The sequence below is a fragment of the Oenanthe melanoleuca genome, chromosome 4 (assembly GCF_029582105.1).
Source record: "Oenanthe melanoleuca isolate GR-GAL-2019-014 chromosome 4, OMel1.0, whole genome shotgun sequence".
Classification (NCBI taxonomy): Eukaryota; Metazoa; Chordata; class Aves; order Passeriformes; family Muscicapidae; genus Oenanthe; species Oenanthe melanoleuca.
The window spans coordinates 43953744-43971673 of record NC_079337.1 but is presented as its reverse complement, the minus strand read 5'-3'; the positions used below and the strand labels follow the sequence as shown (position 1 = coordinate 43971673).

General features: G+C 34.9%; 1 protein-coding gene across 1 annotated transcript in view; it reads right to left on the bottom strand.

Moving 5' to 3' along the window:
* Positions 1-17930, bottom strand: part of CHIC2 (cysteine rich hydrophobic domain 2) — a 30952-nt gene that overhangs the window by 7429 nt on the left and 5593 nt on the right. The window contains exons 2-5 of the mRNA XM_056490511.1: positions 16535-16589; positions 16242-16397; positions 2846-2902; positions 2620-2679 (exon numbers count right to left, since the gene is read on the bottom strand). Of these exons, the coding sequence (XP_056346486.1) occupies positions 2620-2679; positions 2846-2902; positions 16242-16397; positions 16535-16589 (328 nt within the window). The remainder of the gene's footprint in view (positions 1-2619; positions 2680-2845; positions 2903-16241; positions 16398-16534; positions 16590-17930) is intronic.

Here is a 17930-nt window from a genome sequence, read left to right as displayed (position 1 = left end):
AACAAACTGAAGTAAGCTAATTATGTTAAAGAATTAATATGCAGTAATTTATTTATTGGGAAAAAATTATGAAAGAGATAAATGCATTCATTAAAAAAATAAACAAACCTCCTGAATGCACAATGCATGAAAAGTTAATTTTCAATTACAATTTCACTTACTTCAGAATTGTTGCCACTTAATACAGGATTCTAAATCATGTTTATAGTTCAATACCTGTATAAAAAAGTGTATCAACTTTTGCAAAGCTCCCATATCTACAAGTGATCAAGTAGTTAACAAGAACTTCACTAATGGTTTTCCATGATTATTCTTATGGTCTCAATTCAAATTTAAACTATGTTTTTCTGAGCTAAGTACACTATGGGGTCCACTCCAGAACACAATCCAAGTATTCATCCTCTTCAAAAAGGAAGCTTAAAGAAAATGTTGACTTGTGCATGTTCTTTCTTTAGAGATAGTCATAGCACAGCAGCACGATATGATTTATAAACAAATAAATGCATCTGGTAACACAAATAAGGATTTTATTTACTTGTAAGGGAAACTTGCATTTTTAAGAAGTTAAAAATTATTTCTCAATGTTTTTGATTGTAAAGCAGAATACAACTTAGAGAATAAAGACTTCTATCTCTGCAAGCATACCAATCCTCAGAAAATAAAAGTAAGTCTCCAATTTTATTTTTAAGGCAAGTACTTTTGGATTAAAAAACACTGAAATCAAGCATACATGTTTATTGCTTGAGATATTCTGAAGTGACTTATTTTCAGAAGTGATACAAACTTCTCAAACTCCACTGAACACTGACCTGAGTCAACCACTGGACTCTGTAGAGATACCAGGGCTTCTGATATTCAGGCAAATTTTCAAAAAGGGAGCAAGAAGTAAAGCTGGAGCACTGTGTTTATGCCAAAGGTATAAGATTATGTTGTCTTTATTTATTTATTTATTTATTTAACATCTATTACAGTAAATTTCAAATCTCAATTTCATGAAGCAACAAGTTTTGGGTACAGGAATCTTATTTAACACATCTCTTTTGTGAAAAGTTGAGGACAGGTGTTCATTATTTAAAATTAAATCACAATAATATTAGGGGCAGATTTTAAAGACACTAGTAAATCAGTTCACTGAAAGTGACAAAATGTCACAGTCAGGTACTGTAAAACTTTTCTTATTAAGTATACCCAAAGACAGTATCAGATGTTTCACTCATTGAAAATAACATCTTTGAGCTTTATCCTATAAAATTATATGCACATGAATATATTATCATAGTAAGCAGGTCAACTGATTTCAAATTATATTTAACAGAATGAATATTCATCTGTAAATGTTGCTGGGCCATAGTATTTACAAACTCACATTATGTTTCTTACAATTTAATCTGCAGAACATTGAGTTTGACAATATTTCCTGCAGAAAAAGTTTTCAGCAAAATATAAATGCTTTACTTAGGCAAAGCTTAAGTCTACTTTTTGAAATTTGATTTATTCCATTCTCAGTCATATCCATATATCTAACCTAAAAAATTTAGCAGGATAAATTTTACAAAAAAGTACTTATTCAGTGAACTGAACAGAGACATTCTGTAAAAAGTGCTTTTTGAAAACCTTTCATTTCAGGCAAGAGATAAGATCTAGTGGAGGGACAGGGAAAAGGAGAAGACTAAAAGATAAAGATCATTTAAATATAATTTTATTTTGTTGAATCACATTTAAAATTTTCATATGCATTTTAGCTTTGTTATTTTAAAGAACATAGTGCTGCATAATGAAAGATCACAAGTAAGTTAGAACTAATGCAGTAGGTATTTCTCCAAAGCTAATCTTTATTTTTAAAAAGTTAACCTTCCTACAGCCTACTTACTAAAGCATTAGAAAAAATTATGGAAATTCTAATGTTTCTTACATTTTACTAGCTTAATTTCTTCCCATCCCATGGACTTCCATATTGAAAATGGAAATAAGAACAGCACTAAAAAAGAACAAGTTGCAAGCTAAACAAACTGAAATCCTACACAGGACATCATTAATTTTAAACCACACATAACTTCTCACTGTAGGGTTTATGGAATCTCAGCCAAAGACTGAAGTAGATTAAAACTCCAGAGACTGACTTAAAAATATTTTAGTGAAACCAATTGGAGATAAAGATACTTTAAAGATAGTTGAGGAAAGGGGCAGTTAAAATCTAAAAAGGCTAAAGGTTTCTTAAGCTCCAACAGCTTAGTTGAAAGGTCTTCTTCCATACTTTTGGACTTGATTAGCATTATATAAAATAGCCATATCTGACTTGCTGCGTAACCAAAGTTGTGGTTATTCTTTATACAGCATCTAAAATTTCACACTCCATCAGCACATGTTCAACCTATTTTATCTTGGCAATTAATTTATTATTTTTCAGAACACAGTGAAGCCTTGTTTTCAAGTCATTCATAACTTTATAAATCAGTCCTGCACATGAAACCATGCATCTGTGAACCGTAGAAAATCCTTGCACTCAGGCGATTAAGCTCCTGACACCTTTACTGATTAATAATCATGAAAAGAATAAGATCAGAAGCAAAATAAATGATCATTTAATAGAGAAACTCACAAAACAGCCCTTTAACTTACATATTCCATCATGTTATTCGTTTCACATTTCCTTTTGCTTAGTCTCCAATGCAAGCACAGCTAGACAAGGAGGAAAGAAAAAGAAGAAAAATGAGCTGTATTTTATTGCAGCACACAGACTAGCCCATTTGTTCACCTTTCATATTTTTCGTTCAACAAAAGCATCTGTTTCCATACTGTGCAATTCAAACTCCAACAGTACGAAGCTGCTCCCTGCGGCACTCACCTTGTGGTATAACCTATTGTTTTCCCATTCTAATAACTTCTCAATCGATCTTCGTGTCTGGAAGACAAATGAGAAAGAATTTTACTCTTGACTGGTTTTAGAAAAACTTTGTTTTGCAGCTGCTTTAGTGTGAAAAGGAGAGAGGTACAGGACAGTGACTGAGTACAAGGTGGTCTGCAGTACTATCAAAACTTGTCTGGTATTAAATAGTATCTAGAACAGAAACAACTTTTTATGATAGCCAAGTAAGTACTTCCAACCACTTTGGAACAAAAACTGTTGATATGTGTGCTGTCTCATTCTTAGGGCAGTTTTAAGTTTAAAAATCACAGAAATTTCAACACGATCTAAGTATAAAAAGCAGGAACACTGGCCCCCCAGGATCAGTGATCTAAATGTACTGCTTCTAAGGTCAACGTATAAATTCACAAATGTTGCAAACTATTTTTCTATGCTGTAGGTCAAGTGCAAATACACAATAGTCTAAATTAATGAGGAGATATATCCAGATTTTAGAGAGTGAAAAAGAAAATGCAGAAAGTTACAGTAAATTCCCCAAATAAGCATTACTAGTTTGTGATCTGTATAGAGAGCAAACCCAATATTTAGGATTCTAAAGGAAAGGTGTACTGCCTGTGTCATCCACCCTTGACATTTCAGATAGAGAATCCTGAAAGCTGTTCTGCACAACTTTAAGATTATGCATGCTAAAATCAAAGAACATTCTGTGCTGCAAAGTTTCACTGCTTTTTGAATATAATTATTCAGTTATATTTACATTTGAGAAATACATACTGACATTTATGGTCATTTGACTGCCAGAATATATATTGCTTAGCCCTAAATGGGATTTGCTACAGACAGTGAATAAAAAGAGGATAATTCATGGTGCCAGGTGTTAAGATGAGACCAACAGAGCTGCAGGTGCAAAAGGACGGAGCAATGACAAGGATCAAATACAACTTAGTGCAGCTGCAGCTTCCTTACAAGGCAGAGAGGGGTGAGGGGAAAGGATGAGAAAGCATTACTACAAAATACTAACAAAATACTAATACTGTAAATGAACCTTAACAAACCAAACTAAATGCTGCCATGAGAAACAAAAATGTCTGAGTAAAATAAAAATTAGACAACAAATTATTCATTTCCCCCAAATATTAACATCTTAGTTTTCAAAAATCCTCTAGTTTAATACTGAAGCAGTTGTGGGGAAACACAGCTAAGCATGTACTGTGGTCACATGATTAAAAATTAGATCACTGCTACCTATCAGTATTCATTACAACAAATTTTTATTATGTTTTATTTTAAAATTGCAAGCCAAGGAATTATCAAAAAGTGGACATACCAGTGACTAATTTATCACATCAATTAGAAATTGAGTATTTTTGGGGTTATTCTTATTATTATGTTTTTAAAGACAGTGCCCTTTAACAATAATCAGTAGACCTCACTTGTTTCTTTGTAAAGATAGCCTTTTAGAGTCTGCTCTCCTTTTAAATGAAAATAGGGCAGCAGTTATGGTCACACTTTTGTTAATTTAGTTGCCAGTCAGCCCCAAATCAAAAGAAAATAAGGCTGCAGAGTGTAATTAACATTCAGTTCAGTCGTTTTGTCCCTTGTCTAGCCCCCAAGCTTTGTTAAAATTGCCATCTGAATGCTGAAGGCTGTAGGGAAATCGATTTGATTCTAATCGCACCATGAAAAGAACATGATCTAACTGCTTTCAGCCCTCCGTAAATCTGTACTAGGTCTTTAGCACAATGCAACTTCCAATTTAAAAAGCACTGAATGTCTCGTCAATGACTTTGTGAAGAAAAAAGAACAAGGAGCAGACATAAAAATTCCAATAGTTGTTTAAGCATTAAAGTTCATTTGCATCACAGCAAACCTGAAAAGGGCTGACCTCTCAAACCGCCTCTCAGGTCTATGAAGTTGTAGCCTTGACAAGCTCACATTGACAGAGCTCATTGACTCTGAAAGGCTACTCTATCAATGGTGAAAAATGGCAATAGGTTCTACTCTGAGCAGGCATCTGCCTGCCCACCCGCTGCTAAACCAATGGCAAAACTGATTCAAAACCTGAATCTACCTTGTAATCTTCCTTTCCAGGACCTTTTAATAATAGATTAAGATCACTATACAATTTAATTTCATTGTTTGCCCCAAAGACTGTGAAAATCATCCAAGCTTTTCAAATTCCAATAAAATTACATCTATATTACGATATATAAATATAAATAAGAAATTGATAGGTACTATTAATTGGTTTATTCAAACAAGAGGACAGTTTAAAATCATTTGATTAGCATGAGATAAAAATACATGCAGCCTCGAGACCATGATTCTTTATCTTCCCAGAGTCTTAAACTACCCACCCTTCCCATGGTATAATCTGGAATAGCCATAGCTCTCAAGCACACCATATTATTAATATAGAAATGTTAATGAAAATTAGACTGTAAAATATTTCTGCAAACCTCAGAGCTTGGAATAAAAAGAAATTAATTAAACAGCATCACACAATTCACTATAGTAAGTTTTCTTCCTACTTGACAGGTGAAAAAAAGCACTTGCACGTGCAGCTTAATTAATCACTGCTCTTGACATCTCAATGATTTACAGTGAGGAGCAGGTGAGGATATACAAAACCAGAAAGGAACACTTGATTTGAGTGTAGCATTTCCAGCACACTAGGATGACAAGCTTGTATATTCTATCAATGGTGTACAGAAAAACCCATACAGCAAATTATTTGTTAGCCACAACAAAAGCACAAATTAAGTGGAAGAGAGACTTGCTTATTAGGAAGATTTAATACTATCCAGCTTTTAATTTTTTTTTTCTTAAAAAACCCAGTCCAATATTTGAGCAAAGAAAAAAAAACCCAGCAATTTGAGTACAATTTTCAGCATACCAATGATAAAAAAGTATGTTTTGTAACATATTTCATGAAAAAAAGCAAATAGCCTTCAACACCATCCACAGAATTTTGTTGAAATAGACCTGTTCAACTGTCTAGATGCAATGCTTAATGAAACGTTTCTGTAAAATAATTGATTCTTTAAAGATATTAATGCCTAACAGTGTCTTTTGAAAAATCAGACTCAAAAACCCCAGCGCAGAATACATTCACACTAATCTTACCACTCCTGATTCAGTAAAATAAAGTTTTTCCCTCAAACATGGAAGAAAAAAAAAATCTAAGCCTAAATATGAACTTTGCAAGCAGAAAGAAGGATAGTTCTGAATATACTACCAACTGCAAGACATTCCTGCTACATCTTTGCAGTGTCTATCCAGTTAGCTTCAGATGGAATTATGATCTGGACAGGAAGGCTGTGCAGTAACAGGGCCCCTCTGGCAGTGCATGACCAGGAACACACACGCTGCACTAAACTGCACTAGCAAAAGGGCCAAGTCCCCACCAAGTCCTGCTGCAAATCAGTGAATCACTGGTACAGTATTAAACAAAAGGGTCCTATATGACTCCCAAAATGGTGCTAATTTGACTACCTCCCTTTGTCTTTATTATGTGGGGAAACAACATGGATAGCCCTTCACTAACAATTGCATTCGTAGTTGTTTGGGAAAAATCAAAGAATCTCCTACTATGTGCATTTGATCATAGACTTCTCATCTGAAAACATACGTATACCTAGTGCACTATTAGTCCAATAAATAGCATGAGATTTTCAAATTCCTTCATACAAAACTTTACCACAATCAATTGGTTTTGAATATTGCCCTAATTTATCCTTAAATTTCAAAATACAAAGAGACAATGCTACACAGACTTTTGTTAGTTTCTCACATGGCCAGAATTTATATTATACAGCACAGAAAAAAGTCAAAGGATCCTGCCAGAGGTCAGAACTATGGTATCTCTGCTCACTCAAAGAGAGAAGCGACAGAAGCAGGAATTTCTATTCATTCTGACTACAAAATTTATACCCAAGTAATTTAGCTATCAGCACAAATGATGAAATAGTTAGAAGATAACTGAGTCACATAATGCTCACTTTCAACACGCCAGAATATCCCTCAAGCCAATTTTGAGGCCCATACTGGTACCACAAAAATGCCAAAGCTGTACTCAAAACACACATAACTGAATGATGTACATCTGTGCTGAGAATATTCTCATCTTGAACACTATTCCTTCAAGTAAACCAGCATCAGCTGCAAATTGGCAAGTTTCCCCTCTTGCTACGGAATTCTCCATTTGTGAAGGGAGAAGGTCACAAGGGTGAAACCTGAGTTGATTTCAGATCCTGACATCCTGGACTATCTGCTTTACTGCACAGTAGTTTGAAAAGAGATCTGTCCTACTACATAGGTAACATGGAGATCTTGCATACATTAGTAGCTAGGATATTTCTTATTTTAGACCATGGTAAGGATGCTCATCCCAGAAGCCACTTCAGCATCCATGCAAGAAAGTAAGTGAAATCTATACTAAACAGAATGAAGAATATCTGGAAATAAATGCAGCAGTCTCGTGCTTTTTATATGACCTTGAAATAACTGCCTTGTCCAACAAGATTGTTATTGCTGCACCTGGCCTAACTATATCGACTACTTTGTGTAGAAAGTGAGTCCAGCCTAAAGCACAAGATCACAGCTGAGATCACACAGAAAGAAATACAATCAACAGAATTCTGAAGCAGGAGAACTGATGACATCAAGTTGACTTCCCATTCTGGAAGACAGCCCTGAGGATATTGGCTCACACAATCTATAAACTTAACCTCATTTGTACAGGTCTCAACCCTGGGTTGGTACACCGCAAAGACATGAATTTAAAGCTTAGTGAATCCAATCACACCAATTACTTTCTGGTAAGGTCTCTTCCACCAACTATTTGCTGATATAAAGAGAAGCTCAGTGTCAAATGACACTACTGCATGTAACACTTTCTAATATCTAAACTCAAGATGATTCCTCAGTTACTCCAATTGCCTTGACTGTCAAATTCCTAGAGTATTTAAGAAAGCAGTAAAGCCATTAAACATGAGCAGGATAGAGAACATGTATAGAAACATAGACCCCATGTATATAATCTAAGAGTAAAATGGAGGGATGTGGTATTATCACCAATGGACTGATTGACAGACACCGAATGAGTATTTTCCAAAGGCACTTTGGTCAGCAGTAGAGACACTTAACAGAGAGAGAAACTATCAAAGAAAGTTCCTAGAAGTTGATTAAAGTCTTCTGTAAGTTTCCTCTCAAATATACAAAATCCAAAAGATTCAAGATGCTAACTGATGCTTTAGCCACTGGATATTTTAGCTGTCTTGTATGAGCTAAGTCACCAACTAAGTGTTGCTAGCTACTTTCTATAAAGAGGTATCACTGACTAGAGGCAACCATCTGTGAAAATTTCACACTATGGAGAAACCATGTAGTGGAAATAGTCTTGACCACAGCAAAATTAACACACTTCCCTTAAGAAGGCCTTGAAATGTGGTCAAAAACATATTTTGCAGGCAGACAGGTGTTGAACTGATTCATGAAGCATCATGACTACACTTAATGTTGTTACTTGAACTTTTAAATAAGGATTTGTAACTCATTCATCCTAGGATTAAATTCTAGCTCTGATTCTGTCATCATATGGAAACAAAACCCATAAAGCTCTGATCCCTCCAAGCAAATGATTCAAATCTAGCCATGACAATCTAAAGCATCCACCTCCTGCTGAAGGACACTCTCACAGAAAAGGACACAGAAAATGAACACATAAAATGGAATTGATTGTAACACGGATGGAAATAGGATCAAATCTCCACCAAAATACTCATTTGGTGTCCTTCTCTGTGGGAAATTTTACACTGGACATGAATGAAAATTCCATCCCCTCTTTTAAGGTTACAGAGATGTTAATTTTGGTCATTGTCATTTATTTCCAAAATATCCCAGGAGTATGCTATGGAAAATAGTTCAGGGCCAATGTAGGTTGAGAAGCTAAGAGATCTCTGGTTACATCTCTATTAAGAAATGAAACCGTGCCCAGAAACCTTCCCATTCATTTCAAGCCAGCTGGCAGGGGACAGCTTACATCTCTATCAGTAAATTTTCATAACCTCCAAACCACTCATAGTGCCTGAAGCATTCTGATAATGCCTAAGAATTGTTACACAATACAGACCCAGAGCCTGCCAGGGAGCTTTCTAAAAGTACAAATTATAAAGCACCAATTCCTAGGAACACTCCCAGGTTTAGTTTATCACTACATAAGAATGCTTTGACTCCAGCTGTAGGAGTGTCCAAGGGCAGTGGCCAAGAACAGGAGAGAAGCTACGTGGCCAGAAAGACTGAAAGGCAGCACAACTTGACAAAACTCCATAAAAGACTGTAAAATCCATCACTTCATTAGTCTGCATGCTGAAGAGAATAATCCCTCTCAAAGGGACAGCCTCTACAGTCCCTTGTACATCTGAGACCTGTATCAGAAAAACACTGGTTGATCCTGCAGCTACTTTACAAATTTGGAAAAAATAAATCTGGCAACTTAGCATTTCCCACCATTGTTCCAGATCGAGTAATTTATTCCAAAATTCAGCAATAAATATTTTTATGAACTACAAAATTAGAAGTACCTGGCTACTTCATATTTTACATGTGTTTGGTATGGTACAACTTTTATTAACTCCTTCACTCTTCTCTTTTTTAGAACTCCCCCCTCATCCTCCCAACTGTTTTGTCAGCAGGAATGGTTCTTAAACTAGTTTTTTCTTCATTAAATAACTTTCTTTATATATACTGCTTGAGTTACTAAGAATGCTACACTCCAGCAGAATATTTTACTGTAATTTCTTTTAATAAAGTGGAAAAGTGAATACTTTCCAGATCTAGGGTACTTTAAAAAAATCAAGAGAAGAGGCACAGAAGTGTGTCACTGCTTCACACTTGCCAGAACTTCATTCTGGTTTTCTGTTTTACAGTAACAGTCTAACAAGCTATTGTTCACTCAAGCGCTTCCTACTTAGTTTAATTTTATCATATAAATTTCAGGTAATTTTGCCTTCTAATTCCTTCCTCAACAGTGTTTGCATATGTTCCTTATTTGGGATTATCTTTAAATTGCTAAAGACAGAATCTTAAAAATGTTCCTTTCTAAACCAATTTCCAAATCTGACAACTAACTAGACAATTTTTAGCATGCTCTTTCAAAATAGCTCTATGCAAATTTCACCCAACTCACACTTGTAAGTTTCAGGAACACATCAACCTGGACAGGAAGAGCAATATAAAAAGCAACACTAAACCCAAACCACTGAATAATCCCTTTACATACCTTAGCCATCACAATGTAAATGAGGCAGTAACATGGAAATGTTAATTCTACCCAGATTGTTTTGATTAATATGAAAATGTTCAGAGACATAATTCTAGTTACAAATACATTCAATTTTTAAATAGCAGTTAGAATATTCACTATACAGCCCAGAGATACACTAAACTTAGGATTTACATAAAAATCAAGAAAAAATAAATCACGAACTTAACTTCAGAATACATATTTTGGAAGTACTAAAGGGTTTGCATTTGATCTATAAAGAAACAAACTAGTATTCTGTGATCTACTTTTATCTCTAAGTATTCTTCATGTCAATCGTATTGCCCTGTCCTCCACCAAGCAAGTGTGCAACTTAAAAGACATGGTAAAACTAGCTGCTCTCACACCCAAAAACAGTGTGAGTTGTGCACCAACTCACTACTATAACCTTTTAGGAAAGCACATGAAAACCTGGTAAGCTTTTGTAGGTTGCTGTGAAGGAAATGAAATCTGATTTCAGATACAGGGAAAAAACAAAAACAACAAAACACATGATGATTTCACATTTATTAGTTCTACAAGCTTAGGTACTTGAGTATATGGACAACTTAGTGACTCTTCTGAGTTATATATTATAGTGAACAATATCTAAAGCAAAATATACCAGGCCTGAATATTTTGACTTTTTAAAAAGTTTCATTTCATAGTTAATATTAAATTTTAAAAAAACCCCTCTGAACACATTTGAAAACAATGGTCATAAATGCATATTTGATACATACAGGTTCTGCTTCAGAAAAAGTTATACTAAGTTGACTAGAGCCAACATAGAGATATGTGGTCTGATTGGGATAACCATAATAAATACATTACAATTTCAAAGATTATTCCAAACGGAAGTACAATGTAAACTGTCATAACAGACACTTCAAAAACAAGGCACCTTTGGTCTTAAGTAATTGCCTTGTGGAACTCCTCAGAAAAGCATCATGCTTTTATAAGTACCTCCAGTGCAAAGTCCCTAGCAAATGGGCATAGGAGAAAAACATACATTTTCTTCAGTTTTGAAAATAAATGTAATGTATTCATAAATTCAATCAACTGATCTAATATATTTTAATATTAGTATCATCCACTGACAAACAACACTATTGAATTTAAGAAAATTCATTCCAGTTTCTCCACCATATATTTAATTTATACTTTGGAAGTTTTAATTAGCTATGTTTATACAGCACTCTGAAGATGTGAACTGCTATGAAAGTGACAACTAATGATGAGGCATAAGCAGCATTCATCAGCTTTGTGTGAATTCACAAACAAACAAATCACTCTTGACAGTATTAGTACAGATCACACTGTTAAATATCTAATTCTATTCATTTTAAGAGATTGCCCATGAAGCATTTGAAACATGCAATTTACTTGTACAATACCAGCTTTTAAAAAATCTAGCAGTACTGCAATTCTATCATAGCTTTCATTGTTACTGTTTCCGTTGAAATTATATATCCTATTTACCCATCAGGAACTACAGCATTTAGTTAATACTGAAAATGAGTGCCAATTTATTTGAAAAAGTCGTTTCAAATGGGCACCTCAGCCTGCAGTGCTTTTTGAATTATAATTCACTATGCCATTCTTTCTATTTGAAGAACAACAGCTTAAAGACCTAATGTTCATTTGTACAGCCTGGAATTTGTCCCAGAAAAGATGGTGCATTCCATTAATAAAACTGTTCAAGATCATTTATGATCTAGATCTGCAAATGAGGGGTTGTACTTCCCGCAACCTTCTTGCGGCTTTTATTCATTAAAATCGAATCAAGACCATATGAAAGGAGAGAAGCAATAAGATACTGAATCAAATAAAACACTTATTTTACTGCTGAGAGTAGCAGGCTTTTTCCAAATATCTCAGTGTAAAATAAGAAAGGAAACAACACTATACAAAGAATCCAAAACCAGCACTGAAAAGAAAAATTCAGTGAAGGGAAAGCTTTCACTGCATGGAAACACTAAAATTACATAATTAACAGTTAAACTTACAAACACCTGTGACTTAATAAATTCCTAGTTTGAAGCACCTGCTGATTTAAGGAGACAAACCATTACCTTAATTTTCACTCCATAAAAAGAAGTGTGTATTCCAATTATATACAAACTTTCAATAATTGTAATTTCAGAAATTGTACTTACATTTGTGATAACTTTCCTGAGTAATAATTTAAAAAGTCAATGAAAGGCAGTAAGAATACAGAATGTAGAGATCCACTAAGAAAATTATTCTAACTCTGAAGCAGCAATTGACATTTTGTCTGTATGAACCATTAAAAAAAAAAAAAAAAAAAAAAAAAAAAAAAAAATCTTTCTCTGGAAAAAAAAGAGTTGCAAACTATACCAGCAATTCAAGACCAGGGTAGAATGATTCAGACTCATTAAAACAAATAGTTCTTAATTGGTCATTCTGAGAAAAATTCCTCTTCTACATTAAAAATAAGCAATTCTGTAGTTGAAACTTGTTTCATTCAAGAAAATCCTTGAGAAATCCTCCCACTTGTTAGCTTACTATATCTGTAGTTCAACAAAACAAAATGTTAGTCTTTCATTTCAGTAGAAAAGGGCAAATATGAAGACTTGTATACTTTTTTTCTGCAATTAAAACATGATCTGCACAAATTTCAGGATGGGAACACTCCCATCATGCTTTCAGAAATCAAACTCTCTCATTATAAAGTCTTGGGAGTCTTTTGTAATCACTGCAGCAAAAGATATAATACATGTCAGTTCCAAGTAACTGTCCTATCACTGGCAATCACTTAGAACAGGGCTGAGCTAGCAAAGCTCTCTGGGTAACACTTCTCAGACAAGTGTAAATAATGTAAAAGAAGCAACCTTTTATTTATTGATCATTTGTTCTACAGTATGAGTACAAGTGGGAAATAATTCATTGTATCTCAAAATCAAAGGGAAGAAACAAGCATATATCATCATGGACCCCCATTTCCTCAAGAATCCTGGCTGTTGTGTCTATACTTATAGCTGAGTACAGCCAGGGAAAGAATAGCTCAAGAAGTCAAAGCACAGAAGATAATTTGATCAACACAACCCTCTTCCAAGACACAGGTAAAGTCAAACACAAACAGTTTAAGAGTTCAAATATGAGTAGTTCACACTGAATACCTCAGCCTTATGTATCAGCAAAACCATGGCACCAGCAGCAAATCAAGAGAGTAATGAATTATTTTTTTTTTTTTTTAATGGGAGAATACAAAGTTGCTTCTTGCCACAGTTCTATTGTAATCTACAGAATAAATAACAGACTGGAACCTAGATGAACCAGGTATTATTTACAACTGCTGCTTTTGCTGAGCAGCTCCCAATGCACTGTCCCTTACATCCCACACTTCTAGGAAAGTACATACTGTTAGTTTCCTGCACTTGTCACAGCACTTTGACACAAACTGATGGAAAGTCCTAAGATTCTTCTTTTATGCAGAAGCTTGTGGATACAATTCAGTACTGAGATCTTACAGAGTTCAAGCCCCGTAATTCCACGTAACAGGGATTTAAGGGATTTATATCACTTCATATTTTCCTGCTCTGGGTCTACCAAGACAAAGTTAAATCCACCCATATCTATAAAAGCAACCCAAGTGGCAGTAACTTTTCACCATTTTTCTGTAAGTAAAAGTAGTAGCCCTGACTAGAATGATTAAAAATTCTTGTGCTTGTTTCCTACACTAGAATTTCCAAACATGTCCTTGAAAAATATGTCACAGCTTTACCCTTTAACTCCTCTACCAAAGAAAAATATTCTTTCCCAGCTATTTCCAGGATTAAGAGTTCAGAGTCTGGGAAAGCAGTCTCTTCCCTTTCACTCTGTCTTTAAGAACACAAGTTAATTCATTTTCTATATATACTCTCCAGATGCCCAACAGACACCAAATTCTGAGTTTTCTGTCTGACAAACAACCCTGTAAGCACACTTTCTTTTGGTGAGCTGCTGACATGGACAAGTGGTGCTGATCTGAAATCTCCAGAATGATTTAAATTACTTTTACTCTGGAAGAATAATGAAACTGTCATCAGTGTCTAGTGCCATTGTGCCATCGATGGTGGCACGAGATACTTTGTTTAGGCAGCTGAGTCCTAAGTTGCACTAATGCTGGACATCCAAGTGCAGAAAAAGATGCAAAGGTCTATAAATGTCTTCTGAAACCAACTTTAACAGGAAAAATGCAACATTTACTGATATTCTGGGCCACACACTAGGATGGCTTACACAAGTTCAGTCACAAATCTGTGTCCACATTCCTGCTGTTCATACTCTTTCCAGAACTCTTCTCTCCACACACATTCCATATTACGGCAACAACGGCACCACAATCCTCTCTCCAGCCTCCTCTAAACAAAGTATCTGTGGTTGGGTTGTTTTTTTTTTCCAGATTTATCCTTTTGGAAGGAGCTTACCTTTTTACCTCATCCCACACAACTCCTCTAACTGTTGCTTCACCAGGTTCCCACACAGAATCTCTCTTCTCAGCTTTGAACTATTTTCTGACCCCAGATGCTGGAAGCCCTTGTATTTTTTTCTGACACTGTTTAACAATGCATAAGAACTTGATTAGAGGGCTCTGTCTAGAAGATGAGAGCTTTTGACATCAGCCCCTACCAAGTTACATCCTGTTATCATTTCCTGCTATAACACATTATGTGAGAAAACTGGGTCAAACTTCATAACACCAGAAGCATTCTCATTTAGAAGCTAAACATGCACAGTAACAATGGACACTTCCCTTGTGCTAGTCACCTACAGTGTTAGGACTTGAACAGTAAAGGTCTTCTCTGCAAGCTAGTTAAGTCACCTGCTTATCTGTTGAAGCAATCACTGGATTCTAATTTCTGCTAGCAGATTTTTGGGCTATGGATATACAATCATGCTGCAGGACACTTACTAGTTTGCAACAGCTTGAAGACAAAAAACTTAGAGGTTGATATAATTCACACTGACACCAATATTTTTGTTTTGGTTAGTTTCTCCACAAACTCCAACATTATCAGGAAGCTTTTCTACTTGATTTTGTATACAATTAAAACTACCCTTAAGTAATCCATTAAAGGAGCTAAGCATTAAGATCTTAACACAGATAGTTAGATAATACAAAAATGCATACAGGTTTTGTTAAATTCAATGCTCATCCTATAAATATTTTTTTAGAATTCCTTTATTTATTAACACTAAAAAATGAGGATTTTGATAAAATCATGATAATGTTCAGTGTACTGAATTGCATACAAGTTGTAGCATTAAGAGGTATTACATGAGAGAACATATACAAGGCACGACATGAAATGGAAAGATGAACAATACTAAACAGTGAGAAGATGATGAGGAGGCACAGAGACTTCTTGCAAAGTAGTGAAATAGAACTAGTCAAATACAATTTTGACACACACACAGAAACATAATAGGTGGTAGGGTAGCCTAATTAACCACACTGAAAGAAAGGAAGTGAAAACCAGGCTCATGCAATGAGCTTCTGTTGTGAACAATGCTCTAAGTGCAAAGTGTACATAGACAAAAGGCTACTTTCAAGTTCTTCATTTTAAAAAAAGCATCTTACTCATCTACAGCTTGGAAGAAAAATTCAAAAACAAAAATCAATTATTCTTTTTAAAAACTGCCTTTCTAACAAAAAACATGTGTTTGCCTGGGGCCACAGTGTAATGAGAAGCTCCTCAAAAACAAACTGCCACTCATTCACTGCCAAATTCTGATAATCTCAAGTAGTGTATCACAGAAAAGATGCAACTATTAAAGAGTATGTTGAAAGTTGGTTCAACAACAATAATGGTTTACAATACCATTCAGCTATACTACCTCTCATTGAGTTACAAGCTCGAAGTCCTGACCGGTGTCTCCTGTAACTTTAACCAGTATAGCTGGCAACTGATACCAAAATGTACAAAATAAAAGTGATTTAAGTAAGTTTTAGCAACAGTTTTTTTATGATGAAGGAGGGAGAAAAAAGAAAAAATACCAAACCAAAATGAGAACAAAACCAGTACAATTCTAACTCTCAAAAATTCTATTAATAATTCAACTTACTCTTTTACTGAGGCAGATAACTGGCCACATACTACAACCTAAAGTGCAGCAGCAGCAAAGGCATCCACATAGTAGCCATCGTACATTAACTGGAAGATTCTTCTTAAGACAACTGTTAACTCTACTGATGCTGGCTTTGAATTCTTCAGGTGCAACCTACATGGGAAACGAAAAAAGAAGAAACAAACTAATACTACAGCAGCACAATTTATTACTTTTACAATACTCTATACTTGGAACACCTGTTTTTGTAATAAAACCTGAACTCCAATTCCAACTTCAGACATACTCACCTTTCCAGTTAAAGATGAAGGAAATTCTGCTTCAAATTTGTTGCTTAGTCCAAACCTGCAAAAACAAAGTTTAGATTGTACCAAAATTATAAATAACCCTAGTCCATGCCATAAATTACAAGCATCTCATAATACTCTCAGGGTCTGTATCAGTAACAGCATTAATTTCAGGAAAACACTACTTGTTATTAAGAGTAAGTCTTAAAATTATACTAACAAACAAAAATACACCATTGCATAGATTGAAAACCATCAAGCCCATAGTCTCTTTTCACAGTTCTCTTGATACTATTGACTCTTCCCCAAAGTCAGCAAAACCTATAAGCAATAGTGGCAAGTGAGGTAAGTGAAGTACTTAAGGGGAAAGGGAAGCAACTTAAGGCCACACTTTGAACTACCTCTCTCCTGCACCAGTACAGATGTATCTTGAAGAAAAGCTCATCCAGTGCTAAATAATGTTCTAAGCATAAAAATGGAATAAACACTAGCTTAATTTTCAGCATTTTGTGTTTTGAAACCTATTATGTAAGTAACAAAATATGACTTAAACAATAACCAATTCTACACGTAAAGTTGTGAAACAATTTGAAATGAACTAGAGTTATTGAATCTACTGGGTTTCACAAGATCTAAAGATCTGAAGAGCGTCAGATTATCTATTAAAAACAGGCTTACTACCTTACAGTTGTTTGGTTGGGTTCATGACCAGATGAACCTCAAAGAGAATCTGAATATTATCTGGAATCTGGGCTGTGCAATAACTTTTAGTAGAGACTATACAGACTATAAAATCATTAATAACACTACATAACTGGCTACTAATTTGGTATACAGCAGTAGGTAAAATTTAAGCAGTAATTAAAAAAATTCTAAATATAAACCAGAGCAGTCTGTCAGATACTACAAACAAAAATCAGAAACTAAACTGCTCAAGATTATATTGGCAGCAACACCTATCACACATTGCTGAGTTGTATGCAGAAATGTTTACCTGAGCCTTGAGAGGCTGAAGATTTTAAACACATAATCTGCTTTTGCAATATGCTCTTGAGCAGCTAGGTACTCCCCAGAGTTTCGGTGTTTCATTTTTTTTTTTTTTTCCTTACTGAACTGAATGATCTGCATGCCAATAGAGAACTTTGTCCAAGTAATCAAATAGGCAGTTACCTGTAAAGCTACTGTGAAAACCTCATAAAACCCAGTGAACAAAGCAGCAGATGAGTTTCTTTGTAGATAAGTAAAAGGTGGTGAATTTTGGGATTCCTCAACTATTCTGATGTGACAGTCAACTAAAGTTTGACAGGTACAACTCACAGGACAGATCTTTTAATCACCACTCATGATTCTCTTAAACATCAGCTCAGTGCAAGTAGCAGCTACCAGAAAGTGCAATAAA